This window comes from Mustela nivalis (assembly GCF_964662115.1).
Source record: "Mustela nivalis genome assembly, chromosome: X".
Lineage (NCBI taxonomy): Eukaryota > Metazoa > Chordata > Mammalia > Carnivora > Mustelidae > Mustela > Mustela nivalis.
Genome location: NC_139040.1, coordinates 28697982 through 28722177, shown reverse-complemented (window position 1 = coordinate 28722177; position 24196 = coordinate 28697982). Strand labels below are relative to the sequence as shown.

The 24196-nt window shown below is 36.8% G+C and overlaps 1 protein-coding gene across 3 annotated transcripts in view; it reads right to left on the bottom strand.

The window, feature by feature from the left end:
- Window positions 1-1713: 1713 nt before the first annotated feature.
- Window positions 1714-24196, bottom strand: part of CUL4B (cullin 4B) — a 50838-nt gene continuing 28355 nt past the window's right edge. For all 3 annotated transcript variants that reach the window (XM_082716263.1, XM_082716262.1, XM_082716264.1), the window contains exons 6-21: window positions 23378-23451; window positions 22370-22532; window positions 22138-22227; window positions 21753-21835; window positions 20408-20475; window positions 19180-19298; window positions 18385-18577; window positions 13010-13114; window positions 12403-12513; window positions 11885-11970; window positions 10304-10411; window positions 9328-9441; window positions 8382-8487; window positions 6902-7074; window positions 5220-5372; window positions 1714-2873 (exon numbers count right to left, since the gene is read on the bottom strand). In XM_082716263.1, coding sequence (XP_082572389.1) covers window positions 2778-2873; window positions 5220-5372; window positions 6902-7074; window positions 8382-8487; window positions 9328-9441; window positions 10304-10411; window positions 11885-11970; window positions 12403-12513; window positions 13010-13114; window positions 18385-18577; window positions 19180-19298; window positions 20408-20475; window positions 21753-21835; window positions 22138-22227; window positions 22370-22532; window positions 23378-23451 — 1842 coding nt within the window. In that variant the 3' untranslated portion in view covers window positions 1714-2777. The remainder of the gene's footprint in view (window positions 2874-5219; window positions 5373-6901; window positions 7075-8381; window positions 8488-9327; window positions 9442-10303; window positions 10412-11884; window positions 11971-12402; window positions 12514-13009; window positions 13115-18384; window positions 18578-19179; window positions 19299-20407; window positions 20476-21752; window positions 21836-22137; window positions 22228-22369; window positions 22533-23377; window positions 23452-24196) is intronic.

The window sequence follows — 24196 nt, the reverse complement described above, 5'->3', positions numbered from 1 at the left end:
TGACAAATAAATAAATAAATAAAATCTTAAAAAAAAAAAAAAAAGAATTTTCCAGAGTATGGCTAGACATCATGGTAAGACTTCAAAAGACTCAGGAACTGGGTTAAAAAAGCTTCTTGATTCCTGGCTTGGTAAGGTCCTTGATGTGCCTCTTACAATGAGAGTCTATCGCTCAGAAGTCATATTAATAGAAAAGGAAGATCAGGTGCCATTACTGAAATAAAAGTATTAACCTTTTATTCTTCCCTCAATGTACATCTAGTTTCACATTAACTTTATAGAAACTATTTGACTATTGAATATTTGAATGAATGAAATTCGAATGAAATAGTGTTTATACTTACACTTGATTTTTCTAAAATATGACATTTAAGAATGGATACTCACCTTGAGAACACCTGGGAATTGTACTCACCCTTTACCAATACCCTCCTCCATACTCCTATAGCATTACCACCAAACCACCACAAAAATAAAAAAGAGAAATTTTTAAAATAACAAAACTGACAGATGTGAATTCACTAAAATTATTAGGAAGATTTAAAGTTCTATGGTTTCACAACTTTCTTAAAATGCTTGAATTTTAAAGATCTCTAGAAACTTTTTTTAAATAAAAGTTTTATTGGAGAAAAATAGAACCACCACGTACACAGGGAAAAGAGCACAAAAATTTAACTGATACAGAACAACTGAAATTCACAATTACCCAATGTTGTTTGCAATTACTTTTCAATGTCTTAAACAGCTCCCCTCAACTTGTTTTTAAAATTCTTGCCAATTTTTCAGTTGAAACAGCATCAAGTTTTCAAAAAATTAAGAGCCTCAGGGAAGGGACCAGCTTTGAAGATAACAAAAGTGACACCAAGAGTCTCCTCCTAATAGGGACCAATTCTACCTAAAAACGCCTTAAGAGTAACTATTGAGCCTTGTGGAATAGTCTATATATCTCAGAGACCATCAGGGATGAATTAGGACATGGACATAAATGGTCCAGTGTAGAGAGAGGACAAACAGAATAGCTGCATTTCCTTGTCAGATGAGTTCATGCAAGGAAACCAGGGAGAAGCTGAGAAAATAGAGGCAATGGCTGCTCAAAAAGAATTAGGAAGGCATTCTAAATACCACATACTGTTAACAGTGTGCAAGTTGATGCAATTAGAGAGAAACGGGCAACTTTTTTTTATAACAGCTGGTCACAAATCTTGAGAATTCAAGAAAACAATCAATGGTAGACACAAGAGCCAAGTCTCCTCAGTCGACGGTTAGGACCTAGGTATTCTTCCAGACACCTCCAAACAGTCAAGAGAACATACTGCTGCCAAAAGCATCAAAGCAATTCTGATTTTTAAAAAATCCAAACAAAATTTTCTGCTTCTCCTCCAAGATCAGTTCCCTTCAAGGAAAAACAAGGAAGCAAAAAAAAAACAAAACAAAACAACCCAACCACCAAACCCACAAAAACCAACCAACCAACCAACACCCCACGGATGCTAAAGAGAAGCCTTTTTACTCACATTACAAATTTGAGTAACAATACTTTTGCTATTTTCTATGTATGAACAATCCTAGGACATTCCCCTGAAAAGCAGATGTCCAGTGGCTATGAGAACTCTTCAAGAAATTTTGAAAGGAGTAAGATCAGCATAATACAGATTTTGAAATTCCCAACTAGGGGGTATATGGTGAAAATAAAGGAAGACCTTTACATCTATGTCTTTAGGAAGTTAGAAGGATGAAAGGTTTATTTAGCAAAACGGAGAGTTGGGGTGCTTCCCAAAAAAACTTTGGTAGAGAAAACAGGAATGCTAAATCCTAGGAAGCCTGTAACAATCTAATAATTGGTCCAAGTTGAAGATAAAACTGTCCAAACAACATTAAAGTCTAAAGGAAATTGAAAACTAGTTGATGAATTTTTGCTCTTATTAAAATTTACAAAACACATGGGTTTTGGTCTCTTTTGCAATATTCATATTGTTTTCATTTTTCGTATCAAGAGTTGGGTTTTTCTCTCCTACCATGTTCTTCTAGTACAGCTGATCAGCAATTTTCTATTTCAGCTATTTTTATAAGTACCTGTTAATCAGAACAGTAAACAGGGCTAAGCCATATACACACATCCCATGGTCACAAACAGAACATCTTAGGATGTGCATATACAAGAGATTATGTAAGCAACTGTCCCTCTACTTGAAAACTTGTTTTCAAATAAGTTTTTTTTAAACATCCCTTTCAGTGTAACAGAACATTACTTAGTAAAATATCAATAGCTATGACAACTTATTTTTCTTTTCAAGGGAAATCACAAAACAGGTGAACAACCAAGTCCAGGGTGGTTTTTCTATTTGATAAATACATCCAGAACTCTGTACAGTAAATAAAGTTTGCATGCAGTTTAAGTATCTTTAAATGACATTTTAAGCAAATAAACCCTTTGCTTCATAATTAATGGTGTATAAGAACCCCCCCTCCTTTTTTAATAGCCATTGGACCTCTTCCCCAGTTCCAAAGAGGAATCATGAAGACCAGGTACTTTCTTAAGAATTTTCTGCACATCATACTAAATAACATGCAAAGAGTTCAACAACATTCTTCTTAAAGGTTAAGTATTAACTCTTTAAATGGGCATGTTAACCACTGAAAAAGTCGACTCAACTATTTCCATTACACTGCTTCATTTGGTCATTGGTAGTATAAAAGAAGTCAAACAATATAGGATCAACAGGTTAGTTTATCCACTGGCTACTGTGTATGATACCAAATATTTGGAGGCCAAGGTTTTATGCAATATAATTGTACTGGTTTGGATTTTCTTTATCTCTTTCCATGTAGTCCCGATCAATTAAGGATTCTATTCTCTTCTTAAGATCAGCAGGCTGTAAGAGAAGGCAAATTTTCAGTGTAAACCTTATACATAGGCTCAAGCCATGTACCAATACCCCATTAAAAAAAAAAGAAGTTTGGGCTCACTGATTTAATGTATTTAATCTCCCTATTTTTTAAAAGAGAAAAAGTATAATGAAATAAAACCAGATTAAGAAATGTTTTTATACTATACATATACTGTCACATCTTGTCATATCATTACACAATACTTTGTTACTTTCTATCTTAAAGAGGTTTTTTGAGGGGTGCCTGGGTGGCTCAGTGGGTTAAAGCCTCATGACCAGGGTTCTGGGATCGAGCCCCGCATCGGGCTCTCTGCTCAGCTGGGAGCCTGCTTCCCTCTCTCTCTCTCTGCCTACTTGTGATCTCTGTCAATTAAATAAACAAAATCAAAAAAAATCTTAAAAAAAAGAGGTCTTTTGAGAACCAGCTCTTCTCTGCACAAATACAAAAGACTAACTTAATCATAACTTCACACAAGGAATACATCATAGTTCGGAAAAACAGAATTGCTATTTAGTTTTGCCAACAGAGTTTGAGAAGATAAGTAGGCCCTAAATTTGGGCAAAAGCTAGTTCGCAAAGTCAGGATGCATTTTTATAAATTAAGCTAAAAACTGTACTATAAAAAACACTATTTACAAGAATGCTACAACAAACGGTCTGATAAGTGAATTACCTCACAGTTTAGGTCTCGGTATTTCAGGTTTAATTGTATTTAAGTTTTACCTGTTACCTACTATAACAGTGTGGATTTCTGAATCCTACTTGTGGTTGAAAACTTCTAACTTGTTCTCATGATTGCATTCTTAGCTCTTAGAAGACAAAATATCACTGTCTTTTACATGTAGCCTATAAAAAGAATATAATCTTGCTGACAGAATTTTTCATAGTGTAAAATGCCACTTGATTAGAGAAGAGTAAAGAGCAAAAGTAGTTTGAGGGCGGTCAAAAAGCAAAATTTATTTATTTATTTATTAAATTTTTAAAAAGATTTTATTTATTTGACAGAGATCTCAAGTAGGCAGAGAGGCAGGCAGAGAGAGAGGGGAGGAAGCAGGCTTCCTGCTGAGCAGAGAGCCCAATGCGGGGCTCGATCCCAGGATCCTGGGATCATAACCTGAGCCAAAGGCAGAGGCCTTAACCCACTGAGCCACCCAGGTCCCTCTAAAAACCAGTATTTATTAGGGGCGCCTGGGTGGCTCAGTGGTTAAGCCGCTGCCTTCGGCTCAGGTCATGATCTCAGGGTCCTGGGATCGAGCCCCGCATCAGGCTCTCTGCTCAGTAGGGAGCCTGCTTCCTCCTCCTCTCTCTCTGCGTGCCTCTCTACCTGCTTGTGATCTCTCTCTGTCAAATAAATAAATAAAATCTTAAAAAAAAATAAAAAAATAAAAACCAGTATTTATTATACTGATCCTTTAATTGCCTCAGTGACCTCTTTGGCTGAAGGTGAAAGGGTTTAAGGCAGAACATAATGCTAAGAGTGTGGTAATGAGAAGGCAGGCTTAGGTTTGGAGAAGACAGAAAGCCTGCCTTATTAGCATTAATAGCTAACAAGCACTTACTATGCCAGGCCCAGTGCTAAGTTTTGTACATAGATCGTATCTCATTTAAGCCCCTCGATGAACTTATGAGGTACATACTATTATCATCCTCATTTTGCAAAACATGGTGAAGTGATTTACCTAAGCCCAAAGCTCCTAAGAACCTAAAGAGCCAAGAGTCTATCCAAACTCTACAAAGTACTTATCATCACAAAAGTTTGGGAACCTTCTTAAGAAAAACTTGGAAAACGGACCAATAAAACACCACACTGTCTAAACCTCTTTATTATTGGACATTTATACCGGAGCACATCCATTTAAATGACCAATTTCAGGTTGCCAGAACAATTGCTAAACTTTTCAAAAAGATGCCTGATGACTAATTATCTGTAGAGTTTTTAATGAACACTTACATAAGCTAACTAGACTGAAGATTAAAGTAACCAAATCCATCAAAATATCAAGGGATTTCAAAAAGAAAAAAAGTAACAAAAATCACAAAGCTCAAAGGAAATACTGTGAATGAACCTGAAAATTTCACACTCATTTATCAGCTAAACTTTCAGATATAAGAGCCCTTCTAGTGTTCCCCTTTGTCACAGTTACCCACATATGCTAACAAAGGGGGGTCTTTTTGGGTGGGGGTGTCACATATGAGCATGAGAAATGAGTTTTGTCCCTCCAAATGGTCTTGAGGCTTTAATCTATGTTTTTAAAAAGATTTGTGTCTGAAAACGTAATGTGTTCTCTTTCACATATTACAAGCTCAATTCAAAAACAAAGAAGAACCTACCTTTACTGGAAATTTCAGCTGGTTGTACACTTCCGAAACAAGAAGATTGTGGCTAAGTGTCTTTCTCATCTTCATAATTCGAACAATTGCAGCATCAATTTGATACTGTCTGTCTTGAAATACTCTTTCTGTAGTGCTTGCTTGTTCCTCAACCTAACAAAAAAGTTTTTAAACTTAGCAACTATACCTAAAGTGAAACTTGCTTACACAAAACTGTACATTTTAGGGACATGACACCCTATTAATAATTTCAATATACTGATTTATTTTAAAAAACCTTATAAATACAGATGATGACAGAAAAAAACCTACAACAACTCCTTTCTGTCCTAATTATATTGTCCTGTACCAATGAAGTAATGCCAATATTAGTTAACAAAAAAATACCACTTAAAGTTGCCTTTTTAGAAGTAAGAGATGGCTGATGTAGCATTTACCATTTTCTTTTACTTTGTCCTCAAAATCTTCTAAATGTGTCACAAGGGTTTACTGACCAGATTTCTGTAGGACATTAGCTTATCTGCAAAACAGACTGACTCCAATCTGTGACTTAAAGAATGGTACTAGCTAAGCAAACTAGAGTCATACTTTTTAAAAATTAATTTTTATTTTATAATACATAAACCAGAAATGTGGTGTTAGTGATTACATTTGTTCAATACTAACAGAAATTTAGGTGTTTATGAGATAGTTTATCAACTTTAATGCTAAAACAAAAATGTCCATCTTTAGCACCTAAGTTAAAAGAATAGTTTGGGCTTTTTATAGCCAATTTCTTTCTGATATGGCATAAATATTTTAAAAGAATACGGTACTCTTCTAAGAGTATCGCACCTTTGATGTGAATGTGAATAAGACAGGAAAACTTGTCTAAGATACTGACTTCTATCCCACATTAAAACTTTTCCTCATGTACTATATTAAACCTTGGAATTGAAACCAAATCGTTTCAGGAAATGCTGCAAATGTTTGTTTCTGTAATAAAAGTCTCTTATAAATTCAAATGGCAAAAAACCCCAGAAACTTAACTGTTAATCAAAGAAATACTAAATAAATCATTCAGAGATTTTACTCAGCAAGTTGGCAAAGATTTAAAAAAGAAAATGTCTTTACTGCTGGTAAGGGCACCATTAAGACAGGCATTCTCACTGCTAGATGGAGTATAAATTGGTCCAGTATTTCTGGAACACAATACGACATCATTTTTAAGACTCTTACAATGCTCATACTTTTTAACCCCAAAGAAGTACTTCCATGAATTCATTATAAAGTCTCAGAGAGATTAAGATTTAGGTACAAAGATGTTTCTTGCAGTTTTATTGACAAGACTAAGAAATTATTAATTTAATTGCTCAACAGGCATTGGTTAAATAAATTATAATGGCCATGTAAAAGAACACTGTGTGGCCATCTGCCATTTTATGAAGGTATTTAGTGGCATGGAAACTCTGAAGATTTAACATTAAGCAAAAAAAAAAAAAAAAAAAAACCAGAATATAAATCCTGAGTGAACTTCCCCCAAAAAACTTCAAGATCAAATACTGAAATATATTGAGCTAGATACAGGCACAGAAAATGTTAGTTGGTGGCTGTAGTACAGGTGTAAAATCCTCCATATAAATATTTATTATGAACACGTCTAATTCCAGGGCATCAGAACAAGGAGAATGCAAAAGAGATACCGTTTCTTTCATCTGGATTTGATTGATCTTTATCCTGAAAAGTTTGTGTTTGAAATCATCATTACAAATGAACTTGTCACCATCTTCAATATCTTTGCCCTTTGGATTTTTTGCCAGAACTCTAGCTTTGCCACAGGCCAATGACTGCAGTGTTCTCCTTAATTCTCCATCCTCTGAAGAACAAACAGTGGATTTGTTATTTGTTACTAGTTCATCAACACAAACCACCACATTCACTCCAATCTACTACCCCATCCCTCTATTAAAATGGTTTCCTTTTTCTCCCCAAGGTCATCAGTGACTTCCTCTCTGTCCTAACCAATGCCTTTCTCCCTGTGGTCCTCTAAAGGCTTTAAATGATTCCATGTGGATAACTACCAAATCTTCAGAAATAATATCTCACTTCCTTCTAATCGCACATTCAAAAGACACCTCCAAGCATGCCTGGGTGGCTCAGTCCGTTAAGCGTCTGCCTTTGGCTCAGGTCATGATCCCAGGGTCCTGGGACTGAGTTCTACATTGGGCTCCTTGCTCAGTGGGGAGCCTGCTTTGACTTCTACCTGCCACTCCTCCTGCTTGTGCTCTGACAAACAAAATCTTTTTAAAAAATCTTAAAAAAAAATACCTCTACGTGGCTGTTTTACTCCAATATGTCCAAAGTTTAATTCATAATCTTCCCCAAAAAACTGCGTCCTCTTTCCACTTGTTAGCCTGAAACTACCAATCCACTCTGGTGTGCAACCCTGGTGTCATCTTTAACTATTCCTTCCCTTTCATCCTTCACGGACCTGGCAATTACTCCCTTAGAGATAGATGTCTCCTCTCCATTCTCACTGGCCTCATTCTAAACTAAGCCCCTTATCACTTTATGTCTGAACTACCCCCACGAGTTTCTGGACTGGCATCTCTTCAACCCACAAGCTGCCCTATTATCTATTGATTCCAGGTAAATTGTCCAAACAAGCCACTTCTATTATGTCTCATACTTGAGACCCTATAGAGCGGGTTTCATCTGCTAGATCTGCAAGGCTTTCCACAATTAGGCTCTATTCATCTTACCTATCTAGCTTTGTAGCTCACTATCTGATGCTGTAGTTAAATACTTCGTGACTCCTGCCCACACGGTGCTCATTCCTAGTGCTAAGCCTTTTCTCCCACTACCTCCCCTGGCAGCTTCTGCCATCTCCCTAACTAAAACTTGAAAGCCCACCTCAAATATCACCTCCTTCATGAAGGATTTCCCAATTATACCAGCCCACAGACATCTCCTGCTTCACTGAAATCCTAACACATTCCTAGTCAGCACCACAGATTGGTAACTTACTGGTTGTGAAATTATTACAAATGTCATTTCCCCCTTTCCCCATGAATGCTGAGGAGAGGGATTATTCCTCTGTATCCCCCCAGAGCCCTTAACCTAGTGGAATGCACACAGCAGACACTGAATAATGCTTTGCTAATTGACTGATTCAACACAAACCTATTCCAGTAGCCTGCTTGATTTCTTCTAAACTGAACTCCTCTCCCTCGTTAAACATTAGCAGCACCAGGGTTTGGAAAAGAGAGACCTGGAGTTCTTTTTTACCCTGTTGGAGAAACAGCAGTATTTAGCCATCATTTTTTTAACATACATGAAAATTAATCAAATATCTAATCTTTAACAGGAAAAACATTTTTCAATTAGTAGACTCAGAAACATGGATTAACATTATCCAGAAAAGCCAGTATGTTCAATGTAGGGTTTAGGTGTGAGCCTACCTTAAACAGGAAGGATTGGGTGACCTTTTTATAGGTCTTTTTTTTAAGCCTTATAATTAAAACAGAACAACAAAGTAATGAAAATTAATAACTCAGCCTTACGTGTCATTACAGATTATTTTTCACAAGCAGCAAGAAATCACTATTTCAAATGCATTTTCAACTTGTTGGATTCAAATTAGTCATGAAAAGCTGCAGGGATTTTTTGAAATTAGATATGGGAACTGTTCTCCTTTACACCCACTCTATTCTCTAGCTCCCAGCAATAAGAAGTTTCTTGTCAAGAAGCAGCAATGAGAATTCTGCATCCACAGGTAGGGAAAGGATGGCAGGAAAAGGGTGACTGGTTTTAGGTTTTGTAGCAGGGCCAATTCAACCACGAAGAAGATCACCTTCTTAGGATACACACAGAGCTATGAAAAGCAGTAACTCTGTCAGCAGTAAAGTTTAGGATAAACTTTAAAACAGCTTAAACCTTCAAGTGAAGAGGAATGACCTCTTGGTGAGCACAGCACAACATACACAGGAGTTGAATCACTATGCTGTACATGTGAAACTAATATAACATTGTATGTCAACTTTAATAAAAAAACTTTTCAAGGAAAAAAGAGGAGGGCCTCAACATCAAAGACAAAGATGAAAACTAGCCTTGGGGAACATCTACTTACCTCTTTAAATTCTGCCTTTAGTACACAGTGCCCTAGGGTTGACTGCCATTGTAGTTTCCGGCCACTATGTTTGCCTAGGTAAAATGTCTTGAAAATCTCCTGAAGTTTCACCATCTGCAATAAATAAAATACAGCTTCATTTAAGCTCTGTATCCAGTATCACTTTTCACCATTCTTTATATTTACCTCATGTGTAAGTTTCTACAAGTTTTTAGTATCGGGTTTTATACCCAGTAGCTCCACTGATCACTCTGATATAAGGTAATGGTCTCCCAACTACCAAATCTAATGGCATTATCCAGTTTTTATACTCTTTGATCTCTGCAACATTTAAACATCCGACTTTTGAAACATTTACCTCCAATGGCTTTTGTGCCTCCAAACCATACTGGTTTCTTTATCTCACTATTGCTTCTTCACTGGTTTCCTTCAAAGGTTCCTCTTCCTACCATATGCAAAATGTGAACCTTTTCCAAAGTTCTGTCTCAGTCCTTTTCTTCCTATTTCTACATTCTTCCTCTTAATGAGGGAGATCTCTACCCCCCTGGCTTCCATGATCATCTCCATGAAAGAGTCTCAATACCTATCTCTAGCCTTAACCCCTTTTCTAAGCTTCAGTCCCGAGTTTAAGACAGTTCCCTAAAACTTAGAACGGATTTACCCACTCACTCAGCAATCCAACCCCCAGGTGATAAATGAGCAAAATTTCTGAGAGCTAGGTAGACCTGGGGAACTAAAAGAAGAGTCAGAGAAATTGGCCCTGAACCCAGAAACTTAACATTATAAACTATGCTCTAATGATATAAGTACGAGAGTCATATGAAAAGAAAAGCAAAATATTAAAACAGTTGGCATTTGGTACTGGTGTGCTTACTGACACGGACTTTTAGAAAGTATTTATTTTTCAAAGACAAGCAAAACAGAAGCTTTATGTATTTCTATGCTTATAACTCAAGTCCTGAACAGCAACTCTTACCTCTGGTGGTAAATGGACTTCCATAGGCACATATGTTGGCCAATAACCCATTGTCAGGATATTCACAGTTAATTCAATATTCCCAGGTACATTCTGGTTCTGCATATACTACAATAAGATCAACACATACATTGAGATCTTAAGAATAAAAGTGCGTACATTTCATGTCATTCTAAATGACCCATTCAAGAAGTTCCCCATTACAAAATTAGATGCAAACACTGAGTATCTTTAAAATAAAATGCAAATGGGGTGCCTGGGTGGCTCAGTGGGTTAAGCCTCTGCCTCTGGCTCAGGTTGTGATCTCAGGGTCCTGGGATCGAGCCCCGCATTGGGCTCTACTCAGCAGGGAGCCTGCTTCACCCCTCTCTTTGCCTGCCTCTCTGCCTACTTATGATGTCTGTCAAATAAATAAATAAAATCTTTAAAAAAAAAAAGTTAAGAGGCAACTGTCATAAAAGGACTATAAATGAAACCTTTATCAAATATACTAGCTAATATTTTATTACAATGGCACACAAGGATGACATGACCTTGTTAGAGGCATTATTGACTTAATTTCTCACTTTAGGCTGGGCTGTTATAGGTAGAATCTCATTCTCCTTTTTTTTTTTTTTTAAATATTTTATTTATTTGAGAGAAAGTGGGAGAGAGAGAGAAGAGAGAGGAGGGTCAGAGGGAGAAGGAGGCTTCCCGCTAAGCAGGGAGCCTGAAGCGGGACTCAATCCTGGGACTCTGGTACCATGACCTGAGCCCAAGGCAGTTGTTTAACCAACTGAGCCACCCAGGCACCCCTCATTCTCCATTCTTTTCCCCCACCACCTGTAGTCCCCACCTTTGGAGACCTCTATGTGACTTGAAACACCTTGTAGCAAACCTCCATTCCTCACCCCACCAGCCAACCCAAGTCTCTGGTTTTTCACTTGTTCCACTGCATGTTTGCAGGGAGTAACCTGAGGAGGGGAAGGAAGAAGAAGGGGAAAGGGCAAAGCAGATAAACCCTACTCTGTCACTACTATAGGACCATGATCTTGCTCTTGTGTGGCCCACTCTCAGCTCCTACCATAGCAATATAGTGGTAAAGAAGTCATTACTAAAACCCTGAGAGGAAAATCTAATTTGTGATCACTATTACATATGCTTTTAAGTATTTCAAAACCACCTTCTACCAAAATCTGCAATACTACAGATCTAGCTTTTCATTCTCAATGTCCCCCAAAGGCCTTATCCAAACATTCTATCACCTCTCCTCCTTCCCTACTGACAGCTTTAAACATACCAATCACCAAAAGCGACTAGATGCTAGCAAAAGCCCTGTTCTCATGATCTAGCTATAGTTTTTCTTGTCCTGACTTCAGTCAACACATTTTGTTTTTTGTTACTGTGGGTAGACATACTGGGAATAAGTTCTGAAGTAGGTCAAATCATTTTGTTGGTGATTTTTTTCGCTCTAATGTATCATCTAAGCTGCTATAACGTATTTACAAATACAGGTTTCTATTTATCCTCTTCAGTGCAAATCACAAGAAGATAACTAAATATAGTTAAGTTTGAGAAATTAAGAGTTTAACTCACTTTTACCTGTTTGAACTGAATCATGATGTCTTTAGAAAGCTCCATGTCTTTAAACATTCCTTCAAGTTTGCTGGTGAAAGCAGCTCCACATTCTATTAAAAATATTTATACATTTATAATATTTTAAAGTGGTAAAAACAAAGAATATTGGAAATGAGAAATATAAAACTTACTTTAGCATGAAATATTATCACAAAAATGAAAAAATGTTATCCTAAAGTGTATGCCCCACTAATTCAGAGTCAAACTCTTTAATCCTGCAGTAACCTTATCTACTATTTAGGCTTAAGATAAATGGAAATATTTATACAAATAATAAAAACAAGAACAATGCTTTATTTTTTTTTAAAAAAACTGCAGCAGCTCTGGATATGTACACTAGGTTGGAAACCTCATGAGCTTACTCAATTTACATTTTCATCATATGAACAATGATTAATCAAAGAGGCAATTAAAGAGCAAAAATTAAGCCAACATTTTCCCTCAGAGATCAAAGAAAAGGAACAGAAAGATGACAATCATACCATGTTTAAGTTTGGACAGCATCGATTTTTCAGCATCTACAGATGCACTCTTCCCAACTAGCAGGCGCTTGGCTAAATCTTTCTTATAGAAGGCCTCGAAAACATCCTTACCTATGTTAAATAATAAAATACAACTCATAAGAGTCCAATAAAAAGTTCTGACAAAAATTGCTCTAATGTGCTTAATAAATCACACCATTACTCCAAGTTATTTAAATTTATACATTTGGCCCTAGTTCATTATGCAACAGACATTAGAGGTAGATACTATGTTGGTTATTCCAAAAGTTCTTTGCTGTAAAGAATTAAGACTGCATTAACTTTTCTTAAAAAAAAAAAAAAAAAAAAACTTTAGTCAGTTGGTGGCTTTAGCATCAACAGAAATTAAAACAAGTAGCAAAAATCAACGCTCTTAATAAATGGAATAAGTAGCAGCATAAGGCAATTAAGCAATATTCCTCAAGTACCCTAATGAATTAAATGCAACAAAAATAATACAATTTTCAATATCTAACTCCCAAATAAATCGTCCCTCCTGATTGACTATTCTTCATAGTTTCTCTGCTGAGTGTTCTGTTTCAAAAGAAAAAGTTTAAAAAACACTTACCATAGATAAATCTAAATATGATCATAATTTTATCCAACATTTTTTCAAGTTCTTCATCTGTAGCTTCTTTGTTGCCTGCACGAAGCTTTGAATCTACATACTTAGCTAAAATGGGAGGAAAGTTTATTGTTTAGTGATCATATTTAGGGATCATGAGTATCTGTAAGGTACCAGACACTATATATACCTGAATAGGAGTGTGATACACTGAGTTTTTAATGTTCCAGAGGTATACATGCATTTTTTAAAGTCTCTAAAGTCAAGGACAGCAAGTGACTTATTCACTGCCACAGAGCTAATAAATACCAGAGCCTGAACTCAAACCCAAGTCTCCTGGATCCCATAATGTACTTTCCACTTCCACTATCTTGATGCATATTAAAATGGGGTAGTGGTATCTTGGGAGGGGGGATAGTGTATACAGAACCATGCTGGAGTCATCAAAGCCCCTGAAGATGGTCAGGAGGTCCAAGATGGCAGCACAGGAAGAGTCTGAACTCACCTCCTCCCATGAACACACTCCCAGCTACAGCTACATGGGACATTTCCTTTTTTTTTTTTTTTTTAAGATTTTTTTATTTATTAGACAGACAGAGTTCACAAGTAGGCAGAGAGACAGGCAGAGAAAGAGAAAGCAGGAAGCAGATACCCCGCTGAGCGGAAAGCCCGATGTGGGGCTCGATCCCAGGACCCTGGGACCATGACCTGAACCGAAGGCAGAGGCTTTAAACTACTGAGCCACCCAGGCGCCCCAGGACATTTCCTTTTGAAAAACATCTGAAAACTAGATGAACTGTTCTCCACAACAAAGGATAAGAAGATCACTTCAAGATAGGTAGGAGAGGCAGAGACCACACAGGTATAGCAACACACAATAGGGAAAGATTTCACCAGACAGGTGCTTCTCTTGGAGGAATAAGGGGTTGGTGTCTTACTTCAGGCACCCTGGCCCCAGTGATCTGCACCACAGAAAGAAGCACCTGAAACATCTGACTTTAAAAACCAACAGAACTGATTTCCGGGGATCCCAAAGTGCTAAAGGAAATGGAGAGTCCACTCTTAGGGGACCCTCTTATTGCCTGGCTCACCCCAAGACCCAGTGAAAAAACAGCAGTTTGAAAAGGACCTACACTATGTGTGAAAGATACATTTGCTGACCTGAGGGCGTATCAGCTGGAGAGGCAGGATACAGCTAATATGCTCCCTAGAGATCAAGTTGCTGGCAGATACCACCACTGCACTTTCCACATAGCCTCCTAGCTGAATTCAACAATACACTGAAAGGATCATACACCATGATCAAGTGGGATTTATTTAGGGGATGAAAGGATGGTTCAATATTCACAGATCAGTCAACATGATATATCACATTAACCAAATTAAAGATAAAGATCATATGATCATCAACAGACATAGAAAAAGCATTTGATGAAATTCAACATTCATTTAGGATAAAAAAATCTCAACAAAGTGGGTATAGCACGAACATACTTCGACAAAATAAAGGCCATATATGACATACCCACAGCTAATCTCATACTCAACAGAAAAGCTGAAAGCTTTTCCTCTAAGATCAGGAATGAGACAAAAATACCCACTATCTCCACTCTTACTCAACATTGTATTGAAGTCTCATCACAGCAATTAGGAAAGGAAAAGAAATAAAAGGCCTAACAAAGTGGAAAGGAAGAAGTAAAACTGTCACTATCTGCACATGACATGACACTAGAAGAAAACCCTAAAGACCGAGGAGCTATTAGAATAAATGAATTCAGTAAAGTTGCAGAAAACAAAATATACAAAAGTCTGTTGTGTTTCTATACACTAATAATGAACTATCAGAAATAGAACTCAAGAAAACAATCCCATTTACAACTGCATCAAAAAGAATAAAATACAAGAGCACTGGATTAAGCATCTGACTCTTGGTTTCAGCTTAGCTCGGGATCTCAGGCTCAGAAAAAGGAATCCCTCGCCAGGCTCTATGCTCGGCGTGGAGTCTGCATTAAGACTCTTTCTCCCTCTCACTCTGCCCCTTTCCACTGCTCTCTCTCAAATAAATAGATCTTTAAAAAATAAATAATAAAATACCTAAAAGTAAATTTTTTGAAAAGAGTTCATCTGTTTATTTGAGAGAGAGAGCACAAGCAGGGGAGGGGTAGAGGGAGAGAGAGAGAAGCAGACTCCTTGCTGAGTAGGGAGCCTAACACAGGGCTTGATCCTAGGACCCATGAAATCGTGACCTAAGCCAAAGGCAGCCACTTAACTGACTGAGCCACCCAGGTGCCCACCACTAAAAATAAATTTAACCAAGGAGGTGAAAGACCTGTACATGGAAAACTACAAGATACTGATGAAAGAAACTGAAGATAGAAAAAGACATGGAAAAATATATCATTCTCATGGATCAGAGGACTTACTAATGTTAGTATGTCCATACCACCTGAAGTAATCTACAGATTCAATGCAATCCCTATTAAAATTCCAATGGTATTTTCCACAAAACTATAACAAGTAATTTAAAAGTAGGAATGGAACCACAAAAGATCCCAAATAACTAATCTCGAGAAATAATAAGGCCAGAGGTATCATGCTCCGATTTCAAACTATACTACGAAACTGTAGTAATCAGTGCTCACTTTGGCAGCATATATAACAAAAACTGGAAGGATACAGAGATTAGAGTGGCCCCTTGCAAGGATGACATACAAATTCATGAAGCATTTCATAGTTATCTTTTTAATTTTTTATTTTTTAAAAGATTTTATTTATTTATTTGACAGAGAGAGAGATAGTGAGAGAGGGAACACAAGCAGAGGGAGTGGGAGAGGGAGAAGCAGGCCTCCCGAGCGGGAACCCGATATCAGGCTCAATCCCAGGGCTCTGGAATCATGACTTGAGCCGAAGACAGATGCTTAATGACTGAGCTACCCAGGAGCCCCACATTCCATATTTTAAAAAAACAAACAAATTTTTAAAAAACCCTATAGTACTAATCAAAACAGTATGGTATTAACACATCAAGAGACATACATATCAATGAATAGAGAACCCAGATATAGACCCATGCTTATATGGTCAATTAATTTATACCAAAGGAGGCAAGAATATACGATGGGAAAAAAGTCAAGTCTCTTCAATAAATGGTATTGGGAAACCTGGACAGCCACACACAAAAGAATTAAACTGGATCAGGATCTTACACCATACAAAAAAAATTAACTCAAAATGGATTAGAGACTTGAATGTCTTTTTAATGGATGGATGAAGACCTGAAACCATAAAACTCCTATAAGAGAAAACAGGCTGTAGACTCCTGGATATAGGTCTAAGCAGTGTTTTTTTTTTTTTTTCTGAATCTGACTCCAAATGCAAAAATAAACAAACAGAGGACTTCAAACTAAAAAGCTTCTGCACAGAGAAGGAAACCATCAACAAAATGAAAAGGAAACCTTTTTGGGAAAAGATGGAATGAAGATATCTGCAAATCATATATCCTATAGGGTATAAAGAACCCAAAATAAAGAACCCATACAACTCACTTAACCAAAAAATCCATTAAAAAATTGGCAGAAGATATAAATGTCTTTTTCCAAAGACAAACAGATGGCCAACAAGCACATGAAAAGATGCTCAATATCACTACAAGGAAATGCAAATCAAAATCATACTGGGGTATCAACTCACATCTGTCATAATAGCTAGTATGGAAAAGACAAAAAATGGTGCTGGTGAAGATGTGGAGAAAAGGGAATCCTTGTGCACTGTTGGTGGGAATGCAAACTGGTGCAGGCACTGTGGAAAACATTACGCAGGTTCCTCAGAAAATTAATAGAGCCACACCACATGACTGAGCAATTCCACTACAAAGATAATGCGAACACTAATTCAAAAACATGCACACCTAGGGGCGCCTGGGTGGCTCAGTGGGTTAAGCCTCTGCCTTCGGCTCAGGTCATGATCTCAGGGTCCTGGGATTGAGTCCTGCATTGGGCTCTCTGCTCATCAGGGAGCCTGCTTCCTCCTCTCTCTCTGCCTGCCTCTCTGCCTACTTGTGATCTCTCTCTGTCAAATAAATAAATAAAATCTTAAAAAAAAAAAAAAAACATGCACACCTCTATGTTCACTACAGCATTACCTACAATATCCAAGGTAGGGAAACAACCTAAGTGTTCATCAATGGATGAATGGATAAAGAAGGGTGTGTGTGGGTGTGTGTGTAACAGAATACTACTCAGCCATGAAAAGAAAGAAATCTTGCCTTCTGCAGTAACATGGATCTTAAGGGTTTTATGCTAAGTGAAATGAAGAAAGAGAAATAAGACAAATACCACGTGATTTCACTTACATGTGGAATCTAAAAAACAGAACAAAACCAAAATTCAGACCCAAATACAGACAACAGATTGGTGGATGCCAGAGCGAAGGGGGGTTGGGGTGCCAAAATGGATGAAGATGATAAAGTACAAATTCAGCTATAAGATAAGTCAGTCATGGGGATGTAATATACAGCATAGGGAATACAGTCCACAAACATTGTATTAACTCTGTAAGGGGACAGATGGTAACTAGGCTTATTGCAGTGACCATTTCACAATGCATTCAAACACTGAATCACTATGTTGTACATCTAGAAACTCACATAATATTGTATGTCAAGTACATCTCAAAAAAAAAAAAAAGCCACTGAAAGACCTCGCCCATCCTCTGGGGTGTCCATTTCACACTGATGTTAAGCAATCTTAAACACTACTTATTAAAACAAACCAGATGCATCACAGAGTAAAAGGCAAATTTTGTTAAAAAATTAAAGGGTAAATAGTAGACCAATGAAATTTCATCCTTCTGGCAGAAGACACTAGACTTTCATCACAGGGTACCTCTCTTTCTGAAATTAAAGGGTAGTTTGGTAGGGAAATCTGAGAAACACTGCTGTATACCATAGCCTTATACTACATGGGCCCAAATTATTAAGCTTATTTTTTGTCCTGGACGTTTGTCCTTGCAGGCTAGAAACTAATTTCTTGCTACCCTCTCTTGTAGCATGAAGTGTGGGGTTCTAGAAGTAGCACCCTGCCCCACCTCTAAATTGCTACAGGCTTAGAAAACAGGTATCCAGCTTAGTATAAATAAGAGCAAATAGGGTTTAATGTATTATCTTATAAAGAACATTATGTTTGACACGTGAACTTGAGATGTTCTTTACGTTGAAGGACTTATTTCTTATATCTAGGTTCTTAGAAACTAACTACCTCTTAAGCAACCCCAAATAAAGGTGTTAAACTACACACCCTTGTCAAAATTTCAAACTGACTGAAATTTTATGAGTAAAAGAACATTAAATAGCTGGGAAAAAAAAAAGACTGGAAAAATACCTATAAGTTCAGCAGGCTTGTTCGGTCTTTTGTTAATGAATGTCTCAAATGCTTCCTTCATGGCATTGATAAATTTTTCATTTTTCAGAAAGCAAATATCAATTATATGGTCAACCTTATCTTTAAAATCCAGCAATTCTTGAACCATGGTTTTATCTTTTTCAGGATTAATTACAATAGTGCTGCCAAATGCCTAAAAAACAAAAATGACCACTTTTTAAAATTGGGATTATCTCTGATGAAAACAATTCCCAAATCATATTTTAAGTAGGTATACATATTTTTAAAATTCAAAATGTTAGAATAAAACTGTTCTGGAAGTCTGGAAAAGAAAAATAAAGTCATTAAACATCAAGACTAATAACCATTTGTCTATAATCACAAAGGAAGGAATGACCCCTACTGGGTGTACAGCATTACAATGGGGCATTATTATGAGCCTCCAGGCTTTTGTCCCTACTTTTAAATTAGTCAGGTTTTAATTTTTTTTTTTAAATGGCAATCTGGCTTCAGTGTAAGACTGAAGAAGGGAAAGAAATTTTGGACCCCAAAAAAGTCCTCTTTTGTCCCCCCACATTCACTGTTCTAAATATTAGAGCTAGAAATCCCATCAGACATCAATAAGATAACTTTTTTTGTGGATCTGTTACACAGCTATCATTCTCACGTTGACTGCCCTCAAAACTCCCATTACTTAAAAAACAACTGGGTCTAACATGTAAGAAATGTTTGCTGATATGTACTGAGTTTATAGATTTTAAGACATAAGAGAAAAAAATGACAGGTTGTTATTACCTTAATATATTCAATCCACTGCTGCAGGAGAACCTGAACCCCACCTCGAACTCTACTGAAGAGTTGATACAGAAGAGATAAATCTTGAATTCGGTTTTCATCAAGGAGGTTATTTAAGCCTGGATTTTCAAACATTTTGCCATTAAAAATAGTGAACAAAAACGCCAGGCATTTTAATGAAAATTAAGTTAAATTATTATTGTGATACTGATCTAAACTATTACTAGTCTATGAATTTTAATATAAAGATTTGCTCTCTATTAAATCCAAACAGATAAATCACCTTTCCAAATGAAAACTAAATATAGAAAGCCTTAGTTTATATAAATACAAGAACAATTCTATAATTATTTGTGCCACTGAGCATGGTAGCTCAGATGTATAAACCAATTTGTAAAAACCTATTTACTCAAATACACATTATAAATAACTCACTCGTATGTGCAGTGGCCATACTACATCTGGCACTAATTAGTATATACATCACTGTATTTCAGAGTACTGGATATGGTCTGTAGTATTTCAAAAACCATGCATTAATAAGCCAAGTCTGAACAAGATTCAATGTATCTGATTTTCAGAATGAACTAATAGTATTCTGCATTAAGGTTCTAAAATATACCATTTTATATAAAAGAAAAGATGGCTGGACAGAAAGTAAGGTTTCTACCTATCTCTGGCACTGTCAAAGTAAAATTCAGGGTTTACCCTTATGATCACTCAGGATTAGAAGTGCTTGGTTTTGTAGGGAGAGGGTGGTTGGGTTATGGACATTAGGGAGGGTATGTGCTATGGTGAGTGCTGTGAAGTGTTTAAACCTGGTGATTCACAGACCTGTACCCCTGGGGCTAATAATATATTATATGTTAATAAAAAATTTAAAAATTTAAAAAATATAGCAAAGAAAAAAAAGAAGTCCTTGGTTTTATACAAGTACACTTTAGTGTAAGAAGAAATTAAGGAAAGAATTCCCACATTCCCTCTTTTGGGGTTTTTTATTGGTGTTAGTGGACCCCTCTCATTTTCAGTTCCTGTATCTTTAAGTTAAGCCAAGAACCATCTCCTCAAAGTTTACCATTGATACATGGGGAGAAAGGGTTATGTCCATTCTCAGAAAAGCAGCCACAAGTATCAAACTTCTCAAAAGGGTAATCCTTAAGAATTTTTTTTTTTTACTTATTTGCTGCTACCATTTTAAAAGTGATCTCTTTACCAACTGGTCAATTACCTTTCTGAAGAATTGCGGTTAGGTGTTCACCTAGAAGTTGTTTTTCTACAGTGGCAATTAATGACTTCCTACAAGGAAAAAAAGGTTTAGAATTACTGACATTTGACTTTGCTGAAAACTTAAAAGTCTTTCTGGGGGTGGGGGTGGGGGAACAAACAGCTTGATGCTGCTGCACCTTTTTTTAAGGAGAGAGCACAAAGGGATGCCTGGCTGGTTCAGACAGTTAGGTGCCTGACTCTCGATCTGGGCTCAGGTCATTTATCTTGGGCTTGTGGAATCAAGCTCCCACATGGCGCTCCACACTCAGAGGGGAGTGTACTTCGGATTTGCTTTCTTCCTCTCCCCCAGTTCTCTCTCTAAAATGGATAAGTAAATCCTTAAAAAAAATAAAATAGAGAGATGGGGGGAGGAGAGGGAGAGAAAGAATCCCAAGCAGGCTCCAGTGCCTGAGCCTGACTCAGGGTTCCATCTCAATACTCTGACATCATGCATAACCTGAGCCAAAAGCAAGAGCAGGGATGCTTAACCAACTGAGGAACCCAAGCACCCCTCAAATAGCTTGTGTTATGTCAATTTCAATATCCCTATCCTCTGTTTAAATGTATTGGTGCTCAGAATTACTTTACTCATACCATAAGAAGGGGGGCGCCTTGGTGGCTCAGTGGGTTAAGCCTCTGCCTTTGGCTTAGGTCATGGTCTCAGGGTCCTGGGATTGAGCCCTGCATTGGGATCTCTGCTCAGCAGAGAGCTGCTTCCCCTCTCTCTCTGCCTGCCTCTCTGCCTACCTGTGATCTCTTTCTCTCCCTCTGTCAAATAAATAAATAAAATCTTTTTAAAAAATAAGTATTTCCATGGTCTTGCTGTGGCTGGCTTTTTCCAAGTTTCTCTGCTTTTATTAGGAAAGTAGTTATCTATGCTGCTTACAGGAACTCCTTGGTCGGTAATATTTAGGAAAGCAAAGAAACAGTTTCTCCTCCAAACATCTACTGAACTTTAAACAGCCTTTAGATTTCAAAGATCACATCAGGTTCTAATATAATTTTTTTTTCATTTTTTACAGATGTAAGCTCTACCCCCAGCATGGGGCTTGAACTCATGACTCTGAGATCAAGAGTCACATGCTCTACCAACTGAACCAGCCAGGTGCTCCTCTAGTAATATTAAATTTAAATTTTTATATTTAAATTTTTAAACACACACACATACACACATTAGATTTACCTGATTAAATCTAATTAACTGGGGCAGACAAAATTTGTATAGAGAAAATAACTGTTAAAAATTTAAGTACCTTAAGTGATTCAACGACACTGGTTAAAGTCTATTAGGCTAATATAATACTTACTGGGTGGTCTGATCTAAGTAAGTAATAAGTCTGTCTGCTTCTTCTTCTAGACGTTTGTTAACATGATGAAGATATTCAGGAACCTACAAAGACAGTTTTTTTTTTATATTATTGTTTTCCTCCCCATAAATCCTTCAGAAAATGTCAAGTCCAAAAGACCCCGGGAGCAGCCCTGTCCAATGTGACAGGGTTGAATCATATATAACCTATAAATAGTTTATGATCCAGAATTATAGCCTCTAAGAAGAGAGAAAAGAAAGGAGCACCTAAATGAGAAAAAAAGCATCACAATGTTGTCAAGATAAATGCCAAGGGCAGCTTGTGTTCTAGAATGTAAGGTCTATCGTGAGACATAGCGGATTTATTAATCATGATTTTTAAATACCTCTCTTTCCTGCATTAATTTTTGGCCTTCAGCTGCATAGAGCCGATTAGTTTCTTCCAAAAATCGTTGTTCAAAAGAATCCTGATAAATCTGGGAGGAGGGATGAAAATAAAGGAGTTCATTTATTCAATAAATATTTATTAAATTGCCTCTATATGAACAGCACTATGAATCTGTTTTTTAAACACCAAACTAGGAATAGCAATCAGCTCTGTAATTGAAGTTAACTTACTTGCAAATCAGAGAGCATGCTTAAAAGGCTTCGGAGTAAACTTCTATCAATTGCTTCACCATTCCTTTCCCTCTCAATCAAGAGAAGAATGCCATCAATTGTCTTATTCTGGACTTTCTGATCACTTATAATATGAGCCCTAAATAACTCCAGTCCCATGTCCCTAAAATAAAAAATATATAGGATCAAAATTAATTGACAACAATACCACTTCTAGAGAGGTCTGCTTAACTTCTCACTGCATGTTAATTAGGGCTTGAGATCTGAAGCAGCAATTGTAAAAAGATAAAATCCACAAATTAAATTTTACACATTATTAGAGTTAAAGCATACAGGAAACTCATTTAGTCTTTAATGAGAACTGAAGCTAAATTCCTGTCTTTCTCCATAACTAAGTTTTGTATTACTTCCTTTGGTGGATTTCTTCCTTGGTCAAATCATGAGACAAAATTAGTTCAAAGACAAAATGGCTTTCACTGTACTGGTAATGAAGGCTTAATTGGTCATTTGTCATCTGGCTTCAGTACTCAAAAATCAGTAAACTCTCTGATAATTGCTGTAGGTAGATGCTAGGCACAAGGTGGGGGAAAGAGCTCATTATACTATTCTATTTTTGTGTTTACATGGAATTTTCCATGGCAATGTTAACAGATAATGAGCAAATTCCTGGTAAGCAACAAAATCCATAGCAATGTTAGCAGATAATGGGCAAACTCTTGATAAGCAACAAAATAATGCACACTCCTAGACAGTCCAGGGCAAACTTTAATCCCCTTAGCTAACAAAAAAACTTCTTCATTAAGTTATTATATGCTCAGGGAATGTTAGCTATCACCAGTATTGGACTAGGCAAAACTAGGTAAAACTGCTATAAATATAAGTCTAGAAGCCAAATTTGAGTTTTGGGGAGAATATTCATAGTACCACTTACTCTCTTTCCATTAGTGTAATTAAGATTTGACTATGATTTGTAACAAATTTTTTTGCATTTTTTTCTGGCATCCTTACCAAATGGAGGGTAGCATTGAATTTTGCAGAACGTAAGTTCTATCCAGAAACAGAAAAATGCTCCTGATCATGATCTGCCAACAAAAAAGAAATCGATTTTTATATTTTGTTAAGCTGAAACATTTGCTCTTGATTAAATAATAAAATTGCAGGGTTTACTTTTACATATACTAGACTACTACATACAGATAAAGAAATCTACCTGAGAATATGCCCAAATCATTTTTATTAAACTATTCTATTGTCTTAATCCTTGCTGTAGTTTCTAGAAGAGGGACACTTAAAATGGTCCTAAGACTTCTCTGCAACTTGAGATGTAACTGAAAATAAAAACAGGGAATTAAGGGGACACATATATAATTTTTCCTCAGAAACAAAGTTCATTCAGGATGAAGGTGCCCTAAATTGTACATGTGTGGTTTTGGGTAGGGGGATTTTTAGATTTTTTTTTTAGTTTGCAGAATATAAGGTATTTAAAAAATACCAGATTAAGGAGAAAGGAAAAAGTGGTGATGTGAAGAACTAGGCAGGACCCACCAGGTACCTTCACAGGCAATGGAGTAGGTGGGTAGGACATCCATCACGACTAACAGACAAATATGTAACTTTTAAAAAAATGAGGTACTTTTTGGTTAAGTGTGACAAAAATGATCCTAAGGTGCAAGTCAATTTAAAATGGTGGTTTCCCTATAACCTACAGTTTTAAACTAGAAAGCTTAAACCAAATTAGTGTTCAATTCAGAAAAAGAGCGGATATTGAGGCACTACCCCCCACCACACTGCAAAGCTTTTAAAACTAACATCCACGTATTTGAAAAA